At 36.0% G+C, this 25,861-nt stretch overlaps 1 protein-coding gene across 8 annotated transcripts; it reads right to left on the reverse strand.

Moving 5' to 3' along the window:
* Window positions 1-2,228: 2,228 nt before the first annotated feature.
* Window positions 2,229-25,332, reverse strand: CCP110 (centriolar coiled-coil protein 110). Of its 8 annotated transcripts, none has more exons than XM_044935566.1 (17): window positions 25,114-25,332; window positions 23,296-23,441; window positions 22,058-22,105; window positions 21,283-21,438; window positions 20,697-20,825; window positions 16,359-18,000; window positions 14,058-14,188; window positions 13,390-13,567; window positions 12,699-12,838; window positions 12,166-12,282; window positions 11,724-11,825; window positions 11,425-11,541; window positions 8,565-8,638; window positions 7,955-8,017; window positions 7,249-7,308; window positions 6,659-6,744; window positions 2,229-4,378 (listed from the first exon to the last, which is right to left on the reverse strand). In XM_044935566.1, the coding sequence occupies exons 4-17, from the start codon at window positions 21,421-21,423 to the stop codon at window positions 4,326-4,328; spliced, it is 3,033 nt and encodes a 1,010-aa protein (XP_044791501.1). In that variant the 5' UTR covers window positions 21,424-21,438; window positions 22,058-22,105; window positions 23,296-23,441; window positions 25,114-25,332; the 3' UTR covers window positions 2,229-4,325. The 8 variants fall into 8 exon arrangements, with proteins under 8 accessions (XP_044791501.1, XP_044791500.1, XP_025131505.2 ...); XM_044935565.1 differs by having other exon boundaries at window positions 22,058-22,213; XM_025275720.2 differs by lacking the exon at window positions 22,058-22,105 and having other exon boundaries at window positions 25,194-25,332.
* Between the last annotated feature and the right edge of the window lie 529 nt (window positions 25,333-25,861).

Genomic DNA, 25,861 nt, shown 5'->3' on the forward strand with positions numbered 1-25,861 from the left:
ATGCAAAGCTATGGTTTTTCCAGTAGTCATGTATGGATGTGAGAGTTGGACCATAGAGCTGAGCACAGAATTGATGCTTTTGAACTGTGGTGTTGGAGAAGACACTTAAGAGTCGGTCCTTTGGACAGCAAGATCAAGCCAGTCAATCCTAAAGGAAATCAACCCTGAATATTCATTGGAAGGACTGATGCTGAAGCTCCAATTCTTTGGCCACCTGATGGGAAGAACTGAGTCACTGGAAAAGACCCTGATGCTGGGAAAGATTGAAGGCAGGAGGAGAAGGGGACAACAGAGGATGAGATGTTTGAATGGCATCACCGACTCGATGAACATGAGTTTGAGAAAGCTCTGGGAGTTGGTGATGGACAGGGAATCCTGGAGTGCTGCAGTCCATGGGGTCCCAAAGAGTCAGACATGACTGAGTGACTGAACTGATTGAATGACCTAGTATGGCTAGTAAGTGCCCCAACTGGGATTTGACCTGACTCCAAACCTGACTACTAGTTTAATCTAACAGAGATCTAATGGGGGAGACTGTTGGTTAACAGTTGGTTAATCACAAGGCAGCAACAGATCCTCACTTTCCCTTTTCAAGAGTTTTTGTCTTTTTCTGACATAAAGAGGTTAGAAAACTACATTCTCAAAAACCTCCTCAGGAAAACGCAATAGAACATACCCCTAACTCTCTAACAGAATATGTTGTTTACCACGCTGAGTCCTAGTTTCTTCATCTTTGAAATTATGATAATTCTGACTGAGGTGAAGGGAAACGATTATAAAATGCCCAGCAAATAAATGATCAGCACTCAGTTAAGCAGTACATCACTCACTTGGAGGCTAAAAAATCTTACTGTACCTTCTGTGACCTTCCTGTTTTCAGAGCTTTACTTTTTGTGGCAGCAGACTATGCAGTGTATCATAAAGCAGAGCTTCTCCCATTTGAATTGCACAGATTCACCTGGGCATCTTGTTAAATGCAGGTTCTAATTCAGGTCTGGAGCAGTGCCTGGGCTTCTACATTTCTAACAAGTCCCCACATGGCCCTGATGCTGGTCTCTCGATACAGAAGGGACTGTAAGTTGTGGGGTGGGGGGCTGAGAGGGGCAGCATATAACTCAGGAGGCAGTAGAGCAGACCAACATCATTCGCTCCTTAGCATATTCAATCACTGAATCCGAACCCTGTTTTATCAAGTGTATTACACAAATAATGGAAGTAATCCTGAAACAGGCTGTTATGTAAAATGTGAATGAGAGGTTTTTCCCACTGTAGGTGAGAAGCAAAACCATAGTTCTGGTGGCTACGCTATCTACCACATCAAGAAACTGACAAAAAACAGATTAAACAAATGAAACGGTATTATTTTACTGTTAAGTATAACTTTGGTTAAACGTGTTTGTTCTCAGAGCTGTTTTTAAAACCTAACCATTTGTTCTCAGACCTGTTTTTAAAACCTAACCAATGTGACACCACTGTACCATATCCCAATCTGATTTGCTGTATTCCATGACTGAAAGTCTCCTTTGTTTTTCAAAATTATTTTTAAACCTATATGTATGCTCACTATGGTCTGTTAGGAATACCTTTCCAACTTCACTTTTTTTTTTTTATAACTACTACTCTTCATTTCAGGGAAAGAAGGGGAGTTGTGTGTGGTTGTTCATGGGACAGTGACACCTAACAAAAAAAAGATCTTCATCTCCAAAATGGATCCTTGTTTTCAGCTCAATATGAATAATAAAGAGTTCCCAGCCATCTCACTGTTCCCAATATATGAAATAAACAAGAATAAAGGGTAGCCATAGGAAAAAGGAGGGGCTCTTCTCACACTGCCTTGCAGGTTATCACAGTATCTTCTCAATAAGAGGTAAAAACAAGGACCATTGGATTATCCTCACATTAGACAGTCAGGCAGCATCAGGAGTTGGAGTCTTAACACTGCAAAATTAGCAGCTTGATGTGAGCTTCAACCTTAGCATTCTCTCCCACTGGCTCAGCTCCAGCTGAAGACATTTCCAGCTCCAGTAAACTTCTGCCCTCTGAGAAGTCCAATTCATGTAAAATCAGATGCTGGGCTAAGCACTGTTACAGGTTACATATTAAACAGTGTGACATATTTTTCATGGGTCTTGTAAAAAATCACCATATTAAAGTATTAATGTCTTGGTCACATACTTTTCAAAAGTCCTTTCTTTAGTAATTAAAAAAAAAAAAAAAACCACACCAAATTTCTTTTACAATGAAAAATTTATTTTGCCTTTTGCCTAGAAGCAAAACTAGTGAAAATTAAAGTATAAAAATAAATATAATTTACATTAATGGACATTCCACTCAAAGTAAAAATAATAAAAATAATATATATAAATAAAAAGCACATTAAAAGCACAAAACAATGTCTGGCACTTTTATGAGAAAAAGCTGTGAACATTAAAAAATTCGTAAAACATGCAAGCTTTACCCTTAAAAAAAAAAACTCAAGTTCTGCATCCTTAATCCAAAACTAGTTTTAACTTTCTCTGAAACACACTATTTGTTATAGCCAATCTGCATTACTGTACACAAAACATTTAGCATCTATCTTTCATACTGGAAAGACCCACAATGATAATAAGTAATCTGTATCCTGAGTTTTTAGAATGATAAAGCACAATTTATCATATTAAGATCATTTTGATATACTTTGCCCAAAAATATAAATTGGTAATTCAGACGTTTTTGACTGTGTTCTATTTCTAATTTTCTGATTCACTCCTTAAATAAATGATACATTTCAATAAAGAAAATCAAGTTTACACCCAGAGTAGATTACAATTTTCTGTCTACAGTTGGATGGAAAAGTTAAATTTTAAAAGGAGTGGAAAATCGAAGAAAACCATCCTTATCTCAAAATCCTTAAGAGAATATTAAGAATACATACAGTCTGCATTTTCAGAATACCAGTATCTTTTTAATATTCAAGTCAGAAAGATTAAATGCACACATAAATGTTCCCAATTTTACGTGAGAAGCACAAAGCCCTTTTGGAAATGGCTTGATAAATTAACAACGACATTCTTTTTATAAAGTCATGTTCCCTTGGTAACCTTTTTTGGTTTATATTTTAAATGAATATGTTAGTGATGAAAAACCTTAAATATAAGTGTCTCATGTAATGCAGCCTTTCAACTAGAGTATTATCATCCCATTTGAAAATCTGAATTTATCATATTAGATAGCCCTTTATTCCTCTCCTAAATCAAGCATGCTAAAAAAAAAGCAGAGTATGAAGAAATAAACAGACTAAATAGAAAATGTAACTGCATGCAACATGTTATTCTATTTTACAGAAATAGATTTAATAATGCATTCATTCCTAAGCACTACTACATTCAAGATTGTGCTATCTTCCCCAAATTTGTTACCCTCAACAGATTTCATAGTTTAGTAGAAATGTTTCTGATATTACTGGGGTAACGTACATTAAGCCTAACATTTCTGTAAGACAACTAGTTTTTGAGAAGAATGTACACTTGTGACCAAAATGATGACACCCAGCTACTTCTGTGGGACATTTTAGGTAGACCACAATAGGCAGGCAAGTGTGTTATCCTTGAGATTACATCATAAATCCAAGAATATGAGAGATTAATCAGAGTTTTTGCAGTAATAAAACAAAAGAAAAACAGTCTTCTGCAATAATTTCCTCTCAAACAGAACAGTATCTAATTTATCAAATAGTGTGTTAAGATGAATGAACTTTATATTTCAGAACTTATTTATAATTTATCACACCTTTTCAATATTTTATAGAAATAAACCCAAATGTCCTTTGAGTTTACAAAAAGGTTCTCAACAGACACCTGAGTAATAAACTTATACAGGTTAAGGAAAAAAATGAGTCAGTTACTAAGCACTAATTTGTCTTCACCCAAAACTGAAGAGCAGACTCATTGGAAAAGACCCTGATGCAGGAAAAGACTGAGGGCAGAAGGAGGAGACAAAGGGTAAGATGGTTGGATGGCATCACTGACTCAATGGACATGAATTTGAGCAAACTCCAGGAGACAGTGAAGGACAGGGAAGCCTGGGGGTATATTCCATAGGGTCTCAAGGAGCCAGACGCAACTTTGTGCCTGAACAACAACAAAAAACTGATACTAAGAGGAAAATTTGAGGAGGGGGAAGGTGGTTAGAAAGAGACCAAAATATCCAGATGATTTCTCAGCCCTTTGACATCACTTTGCCTGTGTAAACAGAGGCCAGAGTTAAATAAAAAATCATGAGCAGGAAAAATAATATGGATCCTAACCTTTCCCCCCGTTTTTATCCTAATGAATGTTGTCTTCTTAAATTGTCGCAACATTTGGCCGCTTTCTTTGGATTTTTCCTGCATATACTCCTGGAAACAGAGCAAAACTAATATTATTTCTCAGTGTGGGTTTTTCTATAATACCATTTAATGACTGCTCACTATGTACCAGGCACTGAACTAAGCAAAACATATTAACATATTTAATCCTTATGTAAAATAATCATTAGGTCAAAATTGCTATACTATTTTAAGGGTACTAGTCACTTGTATAAACAACAGAGTAAGAAGTAGAAACTCTGAGAACCCAATTCCACCTGATTCATTATTTTACTTAACCATTTTGCATTACTGTCTCCTACTCTAATCAGCAGTTTTTGAATTTCACTATAAACTCTAAAGCACAAGACATAAAACAAATGTCTTAAAATATGTGAGATCAGAGATTGCAATTTAGTTTGTAAAAACTATCAACAACTTTAACTGCTTTGCAACAAACTGCAGTTCAAACACCTCAGAACTCTACTTCAAGCTGAGAGATTGATAGTCTATTATAACAAAACTGAACTTTCTGTAAAATGCTTAATAAAAGGTATGTTCTTTTATTAGAACATGTAATGTAGGTAAAATCAATGCATAATTTCAAATTTCTTTGAAACATAATCCAGGCCATTAAAAATTTAAGGAAGACAGAATAGTCTTTTCAAAAGCAACTATGGATCCCTGTGTTGAGATTCACAGAATTTTAGTCATTCATAACAGAAATTTTCAGTTTATGTAAAGGGATAAAATTCTTTAGTCTTTTTCAATTGTCTAAATATGCACTCATGTATAAATAAATCTTTAGGAAAAAACAGGAGAGAATTTTTGTACTTGTTAGATACATATTAATTATACATGTTTGAATGAACATGTATAATTAAGGGTTAAGTATATTTTTAACCACAATAGTTCTAAGTACTGAACTTCATTGTACACATTAACTGCAATGACTTTCTATTCATCCCTTATACTGTTGCGTATTACTGAAAAGAAAACAGTAGTTGCTATTTTTCTTATAGGTTCACAAGTGACAAATAGTGGAGATGAAATGCATGAGAAAAGAATATGGAAAGTAGTCACTGTGGGAATAGATAATACTAAGCAAAACAAAACTTATTCTTCAATAACTTGCCAACTAGCTAGATTTATCAAATTATTTAATGCTAACATGATAAAAAACTGAAAATGTCTTAAAATTTCACAAAACTTCACAAGCAACAGATCTGGTGTTTGGTCCAAATGGTTATCTTTCAAACAAGCTGATCCAACCTCTGGAATAAGCAGGATTTTCAACTCTCTAATCCCTTTAAAACAGCTCCATTGACTGTCACTTGCAGTGAATTCCAAAAGATGACCTTTTAAATTATCTACATATTCAACATTATGAATTAAACTCACTATTAATACATGCAAAAGGTGAGCAATCAATTCAAAGTTGTAATCAATATCTTGTTCCTTCTTTGAACTTATGTGAATAACATGAAAAAATTTGTTGCTTGTTCCCTCCTAATCTGGAGGAAATCACTTAGTAATAAAAGCTCTAAAATATATTAATAGGAAGATTAGAACTGTTAAAGATTTAATTTTCCTTGCCTGGTGATTAGATTTCTTTTAAAAGTTTAGAAAGCAGTCTAGTTAAAGCAAAACAGTTTGAAAGTATTTTTAATGGATCACATAATTTTTGGTGAGCTTATCATAGTGTCTTAACAAAGGTAGCTAAAAACATTAAAACATTAGCTTAAAGGTTTTGCATTAGCTCAACAACGAATTTGTCTTTCTGCCACCATAAATAGGATTTCAAAACACATTTTTTTGTTTAATCCTTAAATAATTCTCAAATAATGAATACAAAGACATTTAGCTCAAGCTTCTTATTGAGCAAAAGATTAAGCCCTTACCCCCTCACACTTGGCATATTCACATGTGACCCTGTAGTCAGAGGGAAAAATTCTTCCCCTTATGTGCAGATACAAATATTCCTGGGGGATGCACTGACCCAAAACTGAATAGACATGCACAGATTTAGATAGATCATTATATTTTACTCATTTATAAAAACTCTTCTGAATTAAGTGTGTATAATTCTACAAATTTTTCAAATTAAAAAATACATAGTATCTTCATGGAATTTACACTGAACCACAATTTTACTAAGATCTCCTGACTGCCATAAGATACTAACACAAATGATCACCAGTGAGAACGACTGTGAATATGCCAAAATTATGGTGGCAAGGAAAGACACCGTATCGCCCTGGTATGGCCTGCGTTATGGGGCAGCTTGTGCACGTCTTTCTATCGAACAGGTTTCAGGAATTTGTTACACACCTGAAACAGGCGCTCTGCTAGGCACTCTGCTCTGTGAAGACTTCTGTCTATTTTGCACAACCCCCTTCACTGATGTCTTAGGGGTTCTAATTGAATATAAAAAAATTAATAAGTCACTTGCATTAAGTTCTAAATGTTCAACATTCAAAAAAAGCAACCATACTGCATCAACTGTTCAAAGCACAAATAAGCTTGAAGAGAATTTAAGTCTCATGCATGCGCACAGTAAGAAAACTATACTTTTGCTTCAGCAGGAGACGATAACCACTAAACTATAGCTTATGCTTTGTTGGAGAATCACTTTGGTGATGCTGAACGTACTATATGGATGTTTACAATATTTAATGAGCAAAATGGTATGAAATGAAAAGTAAAAACACACCAACAAAAGATGATAATTAAAATATAATACACAACAGTACACCAAAGGGTTATCTTTGAACAAAACATTAAAAGCTCTTCCTAATGCTATAAAAAGATCACATTTTAAAATAATTATCTTTTACATAAAAAGCACTATGTTATTTTTCCCTCTCAGATCTAATCTCGATTTGAATATTTTTAAATACCCATGTGTGTTGAATTCTTACCCTTGTCTACTCAGTAGCCTATGAACAGGTGCATTCTGTCCTTGATTTGGCTGAAGGACTCTGTTGACAAAGTAAATAAAAATTAATCAACAGGATAAATTCAGTTTTTCCCCTATTGTCTTTCAATAGATGAAAGAAACAGTGAGGAAGAAGTCAACTATGCAATGATCTGGTCTATAAATTACCACAAAGGAAAACGAAGTGATTAAAGCATATTAATTTGGTGCTTAAATGCTCACCAAGAGGCCAAACTTTGGTTTTTTTTATCAGGAGATATCTAACATAAGTATTAACCCTGTGCTTTTAGATAATTTATTTGTGTACTTTACAAAAGCCAATTTTTCCTTTCAAACATCTAAGAAATAAAACACTCTTGTAAGAGCACAAAACAGGTCACAGTTAAGTTTAACCTTCTAAGACTTTAAAGTAAATATCCAAGACCCCTGAGACTGCAAACTGAACTCAAAGACATATGGGGCTCAAATTTCTATGTCCTACAGAAGGCTCCAGGAACATCTGGTCTGACACATGACCTTGCACATGACCAGGTATTACTGTGGATTCTGACCCTCTCAGCCTCCAACTCAACAGGGAGAGATTTACTGATGTAAAGGAGAACAAAGCTAATAAAAGGCTTGGGATTTATAAAATTTTCTTCCCCTTAAAAGTTAAAAAAGTCTCTCAGTGAGACTGTGATTTTTCTCACCTTGTTTCAGAAGGATTTTGCTTAACCAGAAATTTCTTACTTGGCATTCCCATTTCTGCAGCCCTAACACAATATAAAAATAAGGACATACAAATAATGTTTTTAGAAAGGGAGAAAATACATGATTACAAATCTGATACAGGATGAGAGAAACAAATCATTTCAAAGTTGGTACACTACTGGAAGACCTGTAATAAGCATACTAAAGACAAATTTCAAGAAAGAAGAGTTTTAATAGGATAGTTTCAGAATATTCTTTGCATTAAGTTTTTCCCACTATGAAGTCTTTAGAATATTTGAAAAAGAATATATTTAAAAGATAAAATTAACATTGAACATAAGGATTAAGTATTTTTAAGATTATTTGATTAGCTATCAATTATACAAGCTGACGCTGACATACTTTATTAATACATTTATCTACTGATAAAACCAGATTTTACCACCTGATTTTAATAAAACTCTCTATACAAGGGAACTTCTATCACCCTAGTTAAAGAAGAGTCAACTGTTCTTTATTTCTAATTTGAAAATACAAACCAACAGATGATTAAAATCAATTGGCCTGATAATAATTAAATTAGAATGTGACAAGGCATGAAAAACTTACTTCATGTACTTCTTCCTATCAAGAGACTTCTGTGTTGCAGCTGAAAGAGCCACTCGTGGACTTTTCATTTTATCCTTTAAGACAAAAGTAACATGAAGCTCTAGTGGTATCAGTAATACCACTGTATTATAGTATAGGATGATCTCAAATTGTATGGAAAGACTTCTCTTACTAACATTTTGAACTTTAACCTAGTCTTTACAATTGAAACAATCTGATTTTTCAAAATTAATTAAAATTATTTTCCCCAATAATATAAATTTGGCTTGTTTCTCTTTTGCCAACCCCACTAAGATCACTGATTCAAACCACAGATTTCCAACACTCTGATATACAGCTGACCCTTGAACAACACAGGTTTAAACTGCCCGGGTGACATATATCCAGACTTTTTTCAACAAATGTATTGGAAATTTTTTTGAGATTTGTGACAATTTTTAAAAACTCAAAGATGAACTGTATAACCTAGAAATGTCCAAAAAAATTAAGTATGTCATGAATGCATAAAATATATGTATCTACTGGTCTATCCTTATAAGCATAAGGTGTGAGTATTTCACATAAAATTAATGTTTATTTTCTGTTTTATAACTTTGCTTTCAAAGTTACATTACCATATAATATGCCAGCCTCTCTCTTTATCCCTCCCTCCTGCTCTCTTCTCTTTCAACTGCAGCATATCATAACAGGTAAATGGTGTTAAAAAAGGAAAAAGGCTAACAGTTTCCAATACTGTCTTATGAACATAACTGTAACACTGTAGGTCATAATTATAATGATTTATTCTTTAGTGTGGGCTTCCCAGGTGGTGCTAGTGGTAAAGAACCCGTCTGCCATTGCAGGAGACATAAGAGACTCAGGTTTGATCCCTGGGTTGAGAAGATCCCCTGGAAGACAGCAAAGACAACCCACTCTAGTATTCTTGCCTGGAGAATCCCATGGACAGAGAAGCCTGGTAGATTATAGTCCATGGGGTCACAAAAAGTCAGACACAACTGAAGCGACTTAGCACAGCACAGCAGCACATTATTTAGTGTACAGGCCAGTCTACTATGAAGTAATCACAGTGATTATACTAGGCTCCCAGAAATCAAACATATTGCTGTCTCTTCATTATCAATGCATGAATCATTATACCTGTAAATAAACATGAATTTCTTCTTCATGTTACATGTTATCTTTTCATTTTTTATGTCTAATGTTAGTAATACATATAGCATCTTCAGTGTTTTGTATCATAAAAGACAATACTGCTGTAGGTACTGCAAGACAGGATTCATCTTGTAAACAAACAACATAAATTTATGGTATTGATATAGTACAGTATGGTAAATATACTCTATTATTTTCTTTAGCTTATTTTACTGTAAGGACACAATATATAAGACATATAATATACAAAATACGTGTTGATTGTTCATGCTATTGGTGAGGCTTCTGATCAACAGTAGGCTAGTAAGTAGTTAAGTTGTTGGGAAGTCAAAAGTTATACTCAGATTTTTGACAGTGGGCCACCCCTAATCCCCCACATTGTTCAAGGAGCAACTGTATTTCAAATTAATTTGGAGCCTGTTTTCTATTTCTCATTTATAAAAGAGGAACTATGCACATGATAGTTTCAAGGATATTTAATCAAGAACAGTCAATAGTTTTTTAATGAGTCATCCAAGCAGCATGCCATGCTTAATTCAAAAACCTAATCACAAAACAGTATATAATCCTTTTACCAGTTTCTTTTCAATTTGTCTACAGATTTAACTATTTTTGGTAATCCTGAGAACTGTGTTTTAAGAATTGTAGGAAGGGTGCTAAAATCAATAAAGAATGATATTTAGTATCAATGACTCCAAACCCAGAACCACCTCATTGTGAAGTAATTATAGATAAATAAATATACCCCTAGTTCCTATTAATATTTGGTCTTTGAACCCAGTTCCTGACACAAAGCTCCTAAAACTCTTGTAATCAAATATCCTGAGTGACAGGATCATCTTTTTTTCCTAATGTTCAATCTTGGACTTTGGTTCTTGACACAGAGCTCCTAAATCTTTTGGAATTTCCTGGGTGACAAAAGCATCCTCTTTTCTTTTTTTCAAACCTGGGCTCTGACAGTAAAAGCACTGAGCCCTAACCACTGGGTTGCCAGGGAATTTCCCAAAGCACCTTCTGTTCTAATAAGATAAACCTGAGGGTCTCTGGATAAGGGCTAGTCACCAGAAAGACCAACATGATTATAGCCTTAGAACTTTCAGTCTCACCCCCTATCATCTGGGGCAGGACTGAGGCTAGAAATTGAGTCAATAATCAATCATGCCTTCATGATGAACCCTCCATAAAAACCCAAAATACACGTCCCTATGCTGAGAAGGTGGCGCACAGCCTCCACAGGATGGAAGCTCCTGCTCTCAAGACCCTTCCACCCGCACCCTGTGCATCTCTCCTTCTGGCTCTTCATCTCTATCTGTTACTGTATCCTTTATTATATAATAAACCATTAAATGTAAGCAAAGGTTTCCCTGTGTTCTGTAGGCCATTCTAGAAAAATTTTCAAACCAGAGTAGAGAAAGTGTTCATGGGAACCCCAATTTATAGCCAATTGGTCAGAAATACAACATGGAACCTGAGATTGGCATCTCAAGAGGGGCGCAGTCTTATATGAATGCCTCCCTATCTTGTAGCATCTGACACTGACACCAGGTAGATGGTATCAGAACTGAACTGAATCATAGGACACCCAGCTGGTGTCAGAGATCTGGTGTGGGAGGAAAACCCACATATTTGCTATGAGAAGTATCTTGTGAGTGTAAAGGAAAGAAATGTGTTTTTCATCATTCACTAATTTAAAAATCATGAAACGTACCATTTGCCTGAGCATTTTCTCTTTGCGAACTTCTCGATCATGATGTAGAATAGACATTCTTTCAGCTGCATCCATTACAAAGAATATGTCATGAATGCCATACAGGGCAGCTCGCAACTAAGTTCAAAAGAAGAAAATATTATACCAATTTAAAAAAGATGAGGTTAGAGGTCAGTAATATTATGTACTCTTAAAGAAAAAGGTTAAAGTTTTAATTGAAACCTACTTTCAGTGGTTCAATCAAGGGAGAGAAATAAAACATTTTCATTTCCTAAGAGCCTTGAGGACACATGCATTACCTGAGCTAACACTCTTTCCTGAAGAGAAGCATCTTGTGCTGAAACAACTCCTCTCTTTAAAGGTGCTTCTGACTGAAAACTTCTTATAAATTCCATAGTATCCTGAAAAAAGAAACGCTCCTTCATTTTTCTAGGAAGATTTCATGATCACTGGAGTTTGTGTTCTTTTTTTCAGTCAAAACAAATGTATGTATGCAAATAAAACTATTACATCAGAAGTCAAACAGCACCCTCTTTAAAGTGAGACAAAAAATGCACAACCTACTTCATTCACCTATTTTTAAAAATTATCTGAATGAGATCAATCAATTTCTAAAATTTAAGCTTTTAAAGGGACTGAAAGTATTTAATCTGCCTAAGTACTGAACTCAATTGTCAACCGTGTCAGAACACTGATAGAAACTGAGATGGAAATGCAATACAATGTACACAATCCTCTTACTTTTACAGTTTGTCGAAGTTGTTTCAGCTTATCTGTCTGCATAAGCCTACGAGTAAGGAATCCTTTTGCCACTGCAGTTACTTTGTTAAATTTTGCTTGTACTTCTGGACTGAAAACCTAGAAGAAATAGTATAGACACAACAATTTAATAACCTGAACATTATACTCAAGACTGTTTTCTTATCTATTACAATGAATAGTTTGTACATATGAAATTCTTCTATATGTGTTTGCTGTGTTGTTTAATATCTAATAAAAGCTAAGCTTCTGATGTATCACAAAATATTTATGGTTCACTTGTAGAACTAGAACTTAAGATAATGTAGCTCTTTAAAAAAGACAGATTAGGGACATCCCTGGCAGTCCAGTGGTTAATATTCTGTGCCTCCACTGCAGGGGGCCTGGGTTCAATCCCTGGTCAAGGAAACAAGATCCTGCATGCCAGATCCCACATGCCATATGGTACAGCCAAAAACAAAATAAAATTTAAAAGAAAGACAAACATGCATGCATATATCATTAAGTTTGCCCACCTGAGACCACTTAGTTTTGGCCCTTCCAAAAGGCCTTGTTACTGAGAGTTTGGTCAAGCCACTACTTGATGATCCCCAGAGGTAGAATGGTACTTCATTTGCAGAAGCAAAGCTATGTTGTAGGGCAGAACTTGTGAAACCTTGAGAAACATACACATAGTATTGTATTTGATGTCAAAACAATTAGAATACACAGAACGTCCAAATAAACATGACACTCATTAAGAATAACAACTCCTCTGAAATTGATCCACATGCAGACTTAAAATATTTATGGACTTCAAGCTTATACACCAGATGGATCTTTTCAACACAAAGAGCATTTCAGGATAATTGAAGATAAGCTCTTATTGGGGCTGGGAAATGAGATGCAATTCAACATCACCCAGGAGATAGCAAACTGAGTTTTCCCTTGAAGAATATCACCTGCTGCATGAGTGAACAAAGACTGGGCTCTGAGTCAAATTTCCTGATATTTTCCTTGCTAAGGTGGCTTTTCTTCATGAACACCTGCTCACTGGTCTTTGCTGCTATCATTTCATTTTTCATCAGTTAGTAAGCAGCTGGCAAAGAGCAGCGGGTTGGACATGTGATGACTAATAGAAAGGAGGTACAATTTTAAAGTGTGCCAAACAAAATATCTTAGTATAGGATAATTTTCTTAAATGTTAAATGATTTTTTAATATTTACCAGAACTATTTGAATTCGAAGTATGGAGTGAGTCCACTTGAGACAGCATTGTGTCTAGTAAACCAGAGTCACTTATCTTTCTCCATTCTAAGTCCACAGCATTGCTAATGTCCAATTCAGAGGCTTCTGCTGTAATTATCGTCTTCTCTTTTAACATTTTCTCCTGTTCTTCTATGTCCTGCAGATTAAGTTTATTACAATGTGGTAGGCTCTTTTGTTTAATTACATCTCCAAAGAGTATCATTTTAGGCTTAGCTAAAAGTATGTATGATTATCAGCAAATTATTACTTTAGGTTTTCCTCCCTCAAATAAAACTGACAATTTGTTTAACTAATTCTAAAACGTAATAATCTTAAAACAAGTGTCCTTCCTCTTCTAATATACCCTTACAGAAGGCATATTTCAGCATCTACTTATAAAATACCTTTTAAAATATTAAAAATTTTGAATCAAGGATTCAATTAAGTATCCTTTTGATAGATTATGCATTTACTTTTAGATAAGCATCTAAATATTGTAACTCATACTCCGGCAATAAAAATACCATCCATGTAACAAAATCAATGACCCCCTTAGAGTAAGATACACATAAGTAACAATATAAATATCCTCTACATGACCAAAATTCCACTCACCAGCCCTATATCTCTACATTTTAATTCCTCACCTTTTGCAGTCTTTCCTGTTCCCTTTCCTGCTCAGCTATGAGTAGTGATAACTGCTGGGCATGCTGTTCTTCTAGTCTCTTCCGCATTTCTTCAAAAGCTAATATCTTGCTTTTTAGTATCTCCTCGCCTTCTGAAAAAAAACATGTCCCCTCAAATTGAAAATTTAGTAATATCTGATGATTTATACCATCAGTTTAAATTATGCTTCTAACCAGAGAATATTCCTGGATCCAACATAGTACAATCAAGATACAGCCAGATCACCATTCTGAACCACATTCTCTTTTGTTCTCCTTTCATTTCAGGTTACTAAAGGTCTGTATCTTATCACCCTCACCCAATTATTCAACAGATCCCTTCATGATCTGAACTGATGGAGACAAGACTGTACGTTCCATCCAGACTCTCCTTACTCCAGTGAACTTCAAGATGTGGTTCTCGTGTGCACCTCACCTCCATTTATTCTCTTCACTCTTGTCCTTTTCCAGAGTCTCTAGTATTATAGCTTAGCCTGTGCTTTATTTTTCTTTTAAATAAATGCTTTGATAGTGTAAAGCTACTCAGTATAAAGTTACAAAAAAGATTAAATACTAAAATTCCATACATTTTAATTACTAAAAAATATATTAAATCAGTATGACTATGCAACTTACTGAACAGAAAGTGGTGAGATACTCTGAAATGTTGAAATACCAAGTATTACACAGACGTAGCACAGATATTCAGGGATCCACTGTAATTCCCCTAAATTCAAAGAATCCTTTTCAAATACACAATGATTTTCATTGAAAATAATTATATTTGTCTTACTCCTGTAGTATTCCAATAATTTGTTCCTAAATCCATTTTATTCAGCTATAACAATTGGCATTTGTACACGGGCAATTTTTTATAGGTTGAGAGGGGGAGCTGGAAAAGCAGTAGAATAGTTAACTCTCAGCAAGAAAGGAAAAAGGCTCTCCACTTAACCACTCAGCCAAAAGCAGGAGTCCATTCAGCTCTACCTTAAAAACTTATAAATGAGCGCCTGTCCAGGGGCTCCCTCTTTGGGAGGTGTCCCCAAGGTAGACAGCCAAGCTATGGGCAGCTCTCAGCACACTGTGCTGCCTCCCATGCCCACCACAACAGCAACCCAGCTGCCTCCATGACCGGCCTGATCTCCCACACATGGCCTTCCTCTTATGCCAAAATTGCCACTTAGTTAGTCCCTGTACTTTTGGTATTCACCAAGACAGCCTTAGCCTGTTGTGTCATCTATTTAGAGAAGCCAAGCCAGCTTCTCAAGTATCAACTGTTTTCTTTATTAGAGTTCTGATAAAGCTGCACATGCATTAAAGGATCTGCCCCAATCCAACTCTATTTTTCTGATAAACTTTGTTATTTTTAGTGTGCAATTTTATAGAATATAGTTTTTTTTCAGGAAGCTATATATCACATTAGTTAAAATGTCTGTGTCTAAAAAGTTAATTTACTTGATTTATAAGTCTTACTACCAGTAATGAAGAATTATGAATCATAACAACAAAGTAAGGTGTAATAAGACTTGTTTTAACAAGTTGCTGTTAATATAACACTAGATGCAACAGAAATTTTGAAATAATTTTCACTACTAAATATACCATTCTTGAAACATTACTCACAGAGCCCTATCAGTGCTATTTTCTCTAATAATTTGATGTTAAAGTGTTTACTGAAGGGCCAACTTGTGGCTCAGACAGTAAACAATCTGCCTGCAAGGCGGGAGACCCAAGTTCAATCACCGGGTCAGGAAGATCCCCTGGAGAAGGAAATGGCAACCCACTCCAGTATTCTTGCCTAGAGAATTCCATGAACAGAGGAGCCTGGTGGGATACAGTCCATATGGGGTCACAAAGATCAGAGACAACTGAGCAACTACACTTTCACTTTTCAAAGGGCCAACTGCATAAGCATCTCATTACAAATCAAAGGGCAAACTGGTGAAAATATTGGAAGGAATATTGGTGAAAATAAAGGAAGACATAACAGCAATACAATGGATTAAAACTATGAATGATGCTTCATGCAAGAACTTTTTCCTTCAGTCATTAACAATATTCTCTATTAATACTAAATGGACTGTGAAAGATTTATAATTTAAATAAGAAAATCCTTTAAGAAAGCCTATCAAGTGGCAATACACTGTAGCTAATTATGCTCTCTGATAAATGAAAGTAACCTGAACAGGTGAAGACAATTATTATTATTCTGCATATTGTCAATTAAAAGTATTAAAGATGCCATCTGTTTGGCAGATATTAAACACTTCAAAGCCTTCTTACCTTTGGAACTCCTTTCTAACATCTTATTCTTGATGTAGACAGATCCTTTAGAATATGTTTTTTCTGGCAAATGTTGCCTTTCCTGTTCAGCTATTCCAGTTGTTACAACATAAGGGTAGTTTTCTTTTTGCAAATTATCAATATCTAAATCAAGTCTCCGTTTAACTTTCTCAAAACTGTTATCCAAAAATTGTTCTTTTCCACAGGACACTGTAGGGGTATCCATCTGCTGTCTGGTACTCTGGTTCTGCATCAGTAAAGGAGATGGGTTTTTTACATCATAAGACTTGTTCAGTTCCATCTGTAAGTTGCAGTTTTTCTCTAACACATTGGTTGACTTCACTCCACTCACAGTACCAAAGTTTTGACTCAGAACACTCTCTCTGATGGCATATGGCTCATGCAATCCTTCTCCTGCAGTACATGTACTGTCCATTCTGTGCAGTCCTCTCGCATCAGATATTAACTGACCTTCCATGATAGCAAGTCCATGAATAACTTTATTTTCTAATTGATTACCTGAAGGTTGACATACCTGATTTGATTTACCTAAAACCATTTCCTGTATGGCTTCTGTATTTTTGCTGACATAAACCTTACTTGAACAAACTCCTGCTAAATCAACCGGTAACTCTGGCACAGTTTCAGGTACATTTGTTTTTTCATCAGTTTCTTGAACAACTAACTCTACTGCCTGTTCTTTCCCTTTAGGACTTAATTCTGAAGCATTTATTGGGTTATTTATAAGTATATGACATGCTGATGATGGCCTAGAACGCCTTCGATGCATTTTAGGACTTAGGCTTGGCTCTGGGCTAGGTATTTTGGCATATGAACCAGTAAGACTTTTGATAACATTATTTTCAGTAACAAAAGTGGGAATGCCTTGGAAATTAGAATCAGTCTCTAAAACAGTGGAATGGCCAGTTCGTATAGATATGTCCACTTTAGAAAAGTTACCTAAAACAGATGTATTCATGCTGCTTGCTTGAGTGAAAGCACCTTGGAGAAGAACATTTGATTTATTAAGGCTTGGTTTGTCAGGAATAACTGAACCACAGTGTTTGCCTATCAACTGGGACTTCTCCTTTCCATTGTCAGTCACTTTAACAGCATCATTTTCTTTGTCTGAATGACTCTCGTTAACACTCCTCTTTACACTACTTCTCAGACTGCGTCTAGACTGCTCCCTTTCTATATATTCCTTTGACTTTTTCATCAGGTTCTGAAGACTCATTATGTAGGGATCCGGAGTAACTTCCTCCAAAAGTGATGGATCTTGTTCTTCATTTGTTGGAAAGAGAACATCAGAAGTAAGTGTCTCCTGTGCAGCTGTGGAGGAAGTCTTTAAAGAAGTTTCATTTTCTGCCTGGCTAATATTTGAACTATCACATTGCTTCAGATAACTCAATTCTTCCGAGTCCCTAGCTAAGTCTATCCCATTAGATTTAAATCGATCCTCATTACTCAATGGCAAAATTCCAGTTATCTTTTCAAACTTTGCTAAAGTAGAGTGTTCAGTAGGGCTTGGCAAGATATTTGGAAGTGTAGCAGGAACATTCAAGTTTCTGACTTCTGAATTAGAGTAAACTGTTTCAGTCTCCCATTGATGAAAATCACTGGCATCAGGTGCTTTTCTAACCTGAAAAAGGAAATATAAAAATTAACATTTCATCACTACACAAAAAGCCTTTGATTTCATTGTTTTCTAAAGCAAAACTGAAACTGAAGATTCAGAATTCTAATATTTAAAAACACAAACAAAAACTCAGATAACCTTTTCCATGGTATTCTGTATCATATGGAGCGCAAATTACTATAAAAAGCATCTATTGGTCATGCTGGACTATTTATTAAAAGATTAAAAGAAAAAAAGTAACATTTAAATAACCTAATAAAATTATGAACGTATGTACATGTCTATACACACACACAAGGGAGAAGGCAATGGCACCCCACTCTAGTACTGTTGCCCAGAAAATCCCATGGATGGAGGAGCCTGGTAGGCTGCAGTCCATGGGGTCGCTAAGAGTCGGACACAACTGAGCGACTTCACTTTCACTTTCCACTTTCAAGCATTGGAGAAGGAAATGGCAACCCACTCCAGTGTTCTTGTCTGGAGAATCCCATGGACGGAGGAGCCTGGTAGGCTGCAGTCCGTGGGGTCGCACAGAGTCGGACACGACTGAAGCAACTTAGCAGCAGCAGCATACACATACACATATATATTCATATACCAATGTGCAATTCAATCTTGGAATAGAAGTGTTTTCCATAACTTTCTTCTGGTTATATGTTATTAACATCACCAACTGCTTCTCCTATGAGAACTATCATCTAAGGATAACAATGTGTAAGATAAATAGCAAGTAATTAAATTTCTTACTTAAATGATTCCTCTTTAAGAAAGACTAACTTGCCCAGGATATTGATTAAGCAACATTAATCCAGTACCAAGACTCTTGCCTCCCACATGCTTGCTCCAAATTTTAACTAAAACCCTCTGTATGATGAGACAAATTTGTGGTAAATGATAGCTCAGCTATGTAGTTTAATACTTGAAAAATAAAAATTTTAACTTAAAACCCAATACATTAAAGCAAATTCCAATTTGATTAACTGATGACTACTTAATACAACTTCCTGCTAATGAGTTTTTGAACAAGCAAAGTAAGTTAAAAGCTTTATTAAAAAAAAACTTAAAAAGAACAATTGTGTACACAAAATTCAACAGGAAAAAAAAATAAAATTACATTTTGGATCTATTATTTTTAAATAAAAAGTCAACTAGGATGTTTTCTAAAGATTCAGTTCAGTTGCTCAGTTGTGTCCAACTCTTTGCAACCCCATGGACTGCAGCATGCTCGGCTTCCCTGTCCATCACCAACTCCCGGAGCATAATTGTAAAGATTATACAAGCATACATGAAACTGGCAAAAATCATCACCATATTATCTTATGAATACAGACTCCAGAATCCTGAATTTTAAAAGATTTTTAAGTTGTTTTGTGTTTTTTTTCTTAGACAACATGGCACTCCTATTTTAGCTTACAAATCCCAAGACATGCAATTGTTTCCAGGTACTCTGCAATAAACAATACAGTGAGATATACTTACAACTTCACAACTGAAATAAAATAAAAGGGATACATACTCAGGACACGTGTTCACAAGTTTAAGTAAAATTATTTCCTCAAAATAACTAAACATTACACATCCGTGATATTCAGCACCCATCCTTTTTATACATCACTAAAATAAGCCTTTGATTATACAATTTAAATAACAACAACAAAAACAATCTACCACAAAATCACAGATTTTACAGGTAAAACAGACCTTAGAAAGCTACTTGTGTAAGATAAAATTTCTCTACTTGCATAATTAATTCACTACTCTATATTGTACATGTAGAGAAAGTTTTTAAACTCAACGATAATTCCATTAGTAATATATGTGAATTGTTCCCTCAATGGACCAAGAATAATATGCCAGTTTTGTTCCAAAAATAGGAAATATGTAATAAATCAAAAACCCACCCTTGTTGTGCTACTCATTAGTTTTTAAATTCAATATGAGGAGTAATTATACTTTACAAATTAACATCAACTACCCACAGCGAAAGGATGGTAGAGTTAGTGGGAAATATCATCTAGCATGAATTACATGAACCACAAACCTCTAACATTATAAAAGAATTAAAAGATGCAAGCAGCAAAACAGTGCTACATACGGCAGAAATTATTTAACTTACTTGCTGTTTTTCTTTTTAGTATGACACGATCCAGAACTTAAATTGTTTATACAAATCTAAAGTAACTGCAAAAGGTAAAGATGTGTGGTTTAAATAGTTTCAATTTATATCTAAGATGCATCAAGAAAATTCTGTTATGTAATCTAAATTGCATTTGTATATCTAAGATCAGAATTTTCACCAAAAAATATTGGAAGCAGTTATTTACTTTAGCAGAGAATGAGAATAAGATCACTGAGTCAATAGACTGATTAGTTCAGAGGTAAACTACAATGGCCAATTCTATCACTTTGTCACTGAGAATTCAATGTTTTTAGAGTCATAAGACACAGACAATAAGCAACTATACTCAGTGTATGGGTCCACTGTCTAAATACCCTCTGATTCAAGTACTGAGCATCACTAACAAGCAAGTGAATTTTCTTTGGAGTAACTGAAATGGAATATTGCAAATTACGAAGCTTCTCAAACACAACTGCATATTGGTAAATAACTACTAAAGCAAATATATTTCTGAAAAATTATCATCAATGCTTATCTCATGATTTCTTAATTATAATTTAAAAGAGCTTATATAACACACCTGAACATTTTCAAGAATCTCTTGGACACGAGACAGTAGAGCTTTCTTCCTATTAACCTGCCTTCTTGCTTCGACATCAAGTGCTTTCTGCTTTTCTTGTTGCATTTCCTTTCTTTTCTCAATATTAAGCTGAAAAACATCATAAATATGTAATTACTTCTCTTAAATGTAAAAATATCATAAAATCAGGAAGTTCTGAACCAGAATGTTAAAGATGTGTGCAACAGGTAAAACTATCTACAGTGAAAGAAATCTGAACCATGGTTGGGGTTGATAACTGGGATGAAGAATGTGAGATCTTTCTGTGGTGATGAAAATGTTCTGTATTGGTGTTGAGTTCTAAATGGATGTCATATATCAGAATGCAAAAAAAAAAAAAAAAAAAGCTATGCCTCTCCTTTTGAAAAGAGTTAAGTATCTTTTAGGTATTTATAAGCCTTTCATTTATTTTTCTGTGAACATGTCTCTCCTTTTGAAAAGGGTTAGACATCTTTTAGATATTTACAAGCCTTTCTTTTATTTTTCTGTGAGCAACCTTACTGATTCACTATTAAAAAAAATTTTTTTTAAATCAAAGAACATTTACCAGTGGAGAAAGCACAGCCACTCCATGGAAGCGAATAAGTGAGATGCTTTCAGACTGGACAGGTAGAAAGCTCTCTGTGGATAAAGATGCTTCTTGGATTCTGGAGAGACTTTTCTCACAAAACTTCTCATACTCCTCCATCTTCCCACAATCACACTACAGCAGGGGAAAAAAGCCATTTTTAATGTGCTGATCTTAGTTTATTTGGCAAATCTGTAGGGCACTGAAATATTCCTAGAATTCACAATTTCTAGAACTGGGCTTCCCAGAATTGTTTTCCTAATCAGGAGCTAATTCTTGGGCACAAAAAAGACCTCAAGACCCTGCCCAATTAAGCCTGGCTTCATATACTAAATATTTATGAAGATTTGTATATAGTCAATCTTTAAATGTGATTAATTTAGAAAGGCACAAAGAATTCAGCAATGAAACCTTCTGAAAAGAAATGCTATGCAACCTAACTAACTTCAGACTATAAAACAATATTATCTTTTCTTCAGCAGGACTTATCTACACATCACAGGAAAAACTATATAATACAAAGGTAGGAATCCTTCTTAGCAAAACAAAAAAGGCGGGTGGGGGCTAAATAAGAAAGACATTTACTTTCAAAACTTCTTCTACCACAAAGTCCAGTCTATCACTTGCGTATCTTTAAGAATATAATTTGACTCCATGATAACTGGCCGAATCAGAAGTGAAAAACAGAATCTATTGGCCCTCATATTAATTCTACTTTATAGTTGAAAAATGGAACCATCACCAAACTACTTACAACAATCAGTCCAGTAATTTCACAATTTCTGGAAAACTGTGATGGTGGCTATGAAAATATAAGGTAACCAGGAAGGATTAGCTACCAATTCATTCATCCAGCATGTGTTAAATATTTGATTGCCTGTTTTCACAGTATTATGTCTGGCATTGTTTCCTTTAATAAGCAAGGGAAAGGGAAAGAGAGCTATCACTGGACTCATAACCAACAAGGATATGAACTGTGAAAACTGAAAAACTAATACGATAATATTCCTTTAAGTGTTCATTTTAAAACAATTAACAAAAAAAAAAAAAAAAGAGAGGGAAGTGAAATTCAATTCATGACGTGGAATATGCAAAGATGAAATAAGATACAATATGATACTGCCCTAAGCCTCAAGGTACTTAAAAATTTAGTACTCTAACGTATCTGGGACAAACAATAGCACAAATGGAAATGAAGGAAAATCATATATGAAATTAAGATTACATTATGAGAAAATAAGATCTATTGCTACTTTTGACAAACTGGTAGTCTTATTAATAGCAAACCTTCTTCCTACCATCCCATCAATTCTAATTATTTCTATATTCATTTACGCAAATTGAGCGCTTAATTTCAAAGAATTGGTTCTCTAGCGTATAAATGAGATTATATTGCAAACTTAAATTCATAAAACAAGAAAATAAAATACAAAACAGCTTACTGCATGATAACCAAAACAGGCCTCATTTAGTCTAGGCTTCAACCCACATTATATATTAAAAATTAGAATAGGCAGAAGCTAAGATATGAGAAAGTTAAATGATCCCCTCTCTACTAAAATACTTCAAAAGAATTTTTAACACAACCCACACATCCAGCATTACAAGAAACAAAAATAGATTACTCATACAATTAATGTAATATACTTCCAATGGATACACAAGCAAAGCATGGAAGGTCTGGGAAATTTAAGGAAATAAAATATCTTTATGGTACTAGCTTTATATTTCTTTCAACATCATATAAATATGCCCCATTGCTTCAGAAAGTTAAATTCACATCCCTTTAACAGTATATGTTTGCCATACACACTGCAGACATACAGCAATATATTATTATTACCGCATAACATGGCCTATAATAATGCATTAAACATCCAAATACAAGTCTAATATCATGATGATGAAAATGACCAAGTGACCCTATAGCATGAACCCTGCGTCATTCACTATCACACTATCCTGCTGTTTCCCAACTTTCATAGCACTTACCCCTATCTGAAATTATCTTGTTTATTTCCTTGGGTTTTGTCTGTCTTCCTCCACCAAAATGTAATCTCCATAAGCACAGGTACCTTCTCAGTCTTGCTCACCACTGAATCCCCATTACATAGGACAAAGTCTGTACACAGGAGGCACTTCATAAAAATATTGAATAAACAGAATAGTTAGCTCAAACAGTAAAGTAAATCAAAAAAAGAAGACACTGGACTACACTGCAAAGAAGCTAGCAAGGAAGAATGGAATTTAGAGAACGGGAGTTTCATAGATAACCCTATTCCCAGAGAAAATGGTACCTCTAAACTGCAAAGCAACCATTTAAAAATCGAGAGCCTGAATCCTATATACTTAAGCAACAGGGAACTCCGTTTCTCATGCCACAATTACCTCTGTCAACAGGGTTTTATTTTAAGGGAGCATTGATTACAAGGCCACTGAAACCACAAATCTACTGCCCCATACTTAACCACTAGGCATTACTGGTCCACTTGAATTAATAATTTGTTGGCTGCATCAAGTTCAGACATGGCCTGTCTTCTCCATTTAAACTAGGATCCTTCTCCCAATGAGCCTCTTTGCAAACCCCATAGACTCACAACTCTGATACCTGCTCATCAGTGCTCCATCAGAAATGTCACTGAAGGGAATGTTAAAAGAACACAGAACATGTCCTGTTTACATATCCTAGCTACTTGTTTACCCATCAGTCTTTTCAAAGGGGCAAAAAAAAGGGGAAGCTTTCTTTTTCAGGCACACACGAGCTGCATGTTCTTGGCATTTCACTTACCATCTCTATGCCTCAGTTTCCTGTAAAATAGGTATAATCATAGTATCTGCTTTGACGAGATTCTGTGTGGATTCATTAGTAGGACATGCAGAAAGCAACGAATGGGAGCAACTTTCATTAGGAAGAGAATGATGACGACTATTTTTTTCCACTAGTTTATGAATTCCTAGACAGCAGTGACAGTGCTTGGTTTCTGATAAGATTCAAATTTAACTTAAAAACGTGGGGGTTGAAGAGGGAGGGGACATATGTATACCTATGGCTGACTCATGTTGAGGTTTGACAGAAAACAACAAAATTCTGTAAAGCAATTATCCTTCCATTAAAAACTAATTTTTAAAAAAAAACGTGGAAAGGGGGAACCTCAGCTTCCTCATTTTGCTGCGTTTATACCCCTCCCCATTAAGTCAAACTCTAGGCGCCTGCCATTTGCTTCAACTAGGAGCAGGGAACTGGGGTTATAACCAGGTAGAAGCAAAGGGTGGAAACCACCTAGTAGCATGAGGGCCAATAAAGATAATTTGCTTTTCTATCCTTCTCCTTATGCCCCCAGAGTCACAAACGCAGGGTGAAGAATGCGCCTAGGCCCTTTAGCTGGTGATAACTGGCATTCAGAAATGGCCAGTGCACACCCTGCGACGCTCCCCTTGCCAGGAAAAAAAAAAAAAAATGGCCCAACCAGTTCTATCAACAAGAGACGGTTCCCCAGTTCTGGTCCGATTTTATTTACTGGGGACCCTCTGCCGTCTCCCCAGCGCCCCAAGCCCACCTTCCCCAGCTCCTCTGATAAAGCTCCATCCCGAGGACCCACCAGGCGGTGCCAGCATCTGAACATCACCTTTGCGACCGAAGCCGCCGGCCCCCGGGGCACCCGCCTCCACACAGCCTGAGTCTTCCCAGGGGCTCGAGGTCCGGAAGCCCCTGCGCTCGGGTTCCTTTCAGCTCCACAGCGCGCCAACTCAGCCCGCCCGGCGGCTTCGCAGCCGAGACCCGCTGAGTCAAGCCCACTCTCAGGCACACACCTGTTCTCCCACGGCCCCGGCAGGTTTCCTCCCCTAGCTCCTGGCCTTGGTAGGAAGGAAATTGCTCAATTGGTACTGACTGAAAACAGCTCCGTTCGCCGCCGCCTTCTCCTCCTCCTCCCCGCCATATTACGGTACTCTGGCGGCAACGCGGGCTCCCGGCAACCGCCGCCGCCACCGCCGCCGCAGCCGCACCCCCACCTCCGGACTCCACCTCTTAGGGCCGGAACTTCCGGTGGCTGCTTCCGGGTCCGTTGGCCCGGTTGGGCCTCCAGAAAACTACAATCCCCGAGCTGCTGTGCGCCCCTGGGTACGCGTCCCCGCCCAGCGATAGAAGGCGTTTTTCTTACGGGAGGCGCGGTGCACGCCGGGAAACGTAGTCCTCACTGACAGCGCTCAAATTTTATTTCGTTAGGAACTGAAGCCTCGAGAAATGTTCCTTGAAGCTACTATTTTTCACTTATTTGTAAAGAGATAACTTCTTTCTGTACAATCGTTGGAATACATACAGTAGGCACTAAAATTTTTTTCTCTCTAAAATAAAAAAATGATTGAATCCTAGATGCCACAACTTTAAGCTTCAACACTTCCCTACTCTTGCAAATCACAGGGAAAATACCTCCAAGAAAGGAAGGCAGCAGGTTCAGAATGGCAGGAAAAGCTCAGAATGTTTTGCCAAAGTTCTCTGTCCAAACATATTGCCAGTTTTCTGTCATCTTAAAAAAACCATGAGAGTTGTAGGTTAAGT

Source organism: Bubalus bubalis, chromosome 24, assembly GCF_019923935.1.
Source record: "Bubalus bubalis isolate 160015118507 breed Murrah chromosome 24, NDDB_SH_1, whole genome shotgun sequence".
Taxonomy (NCBI): domain Eukaryota; kingdom Metazoa; phylum Chordata; class Mammalia; order Artiodactyla; family Bovidae; genus Bubalus; species Bubalus bubalis.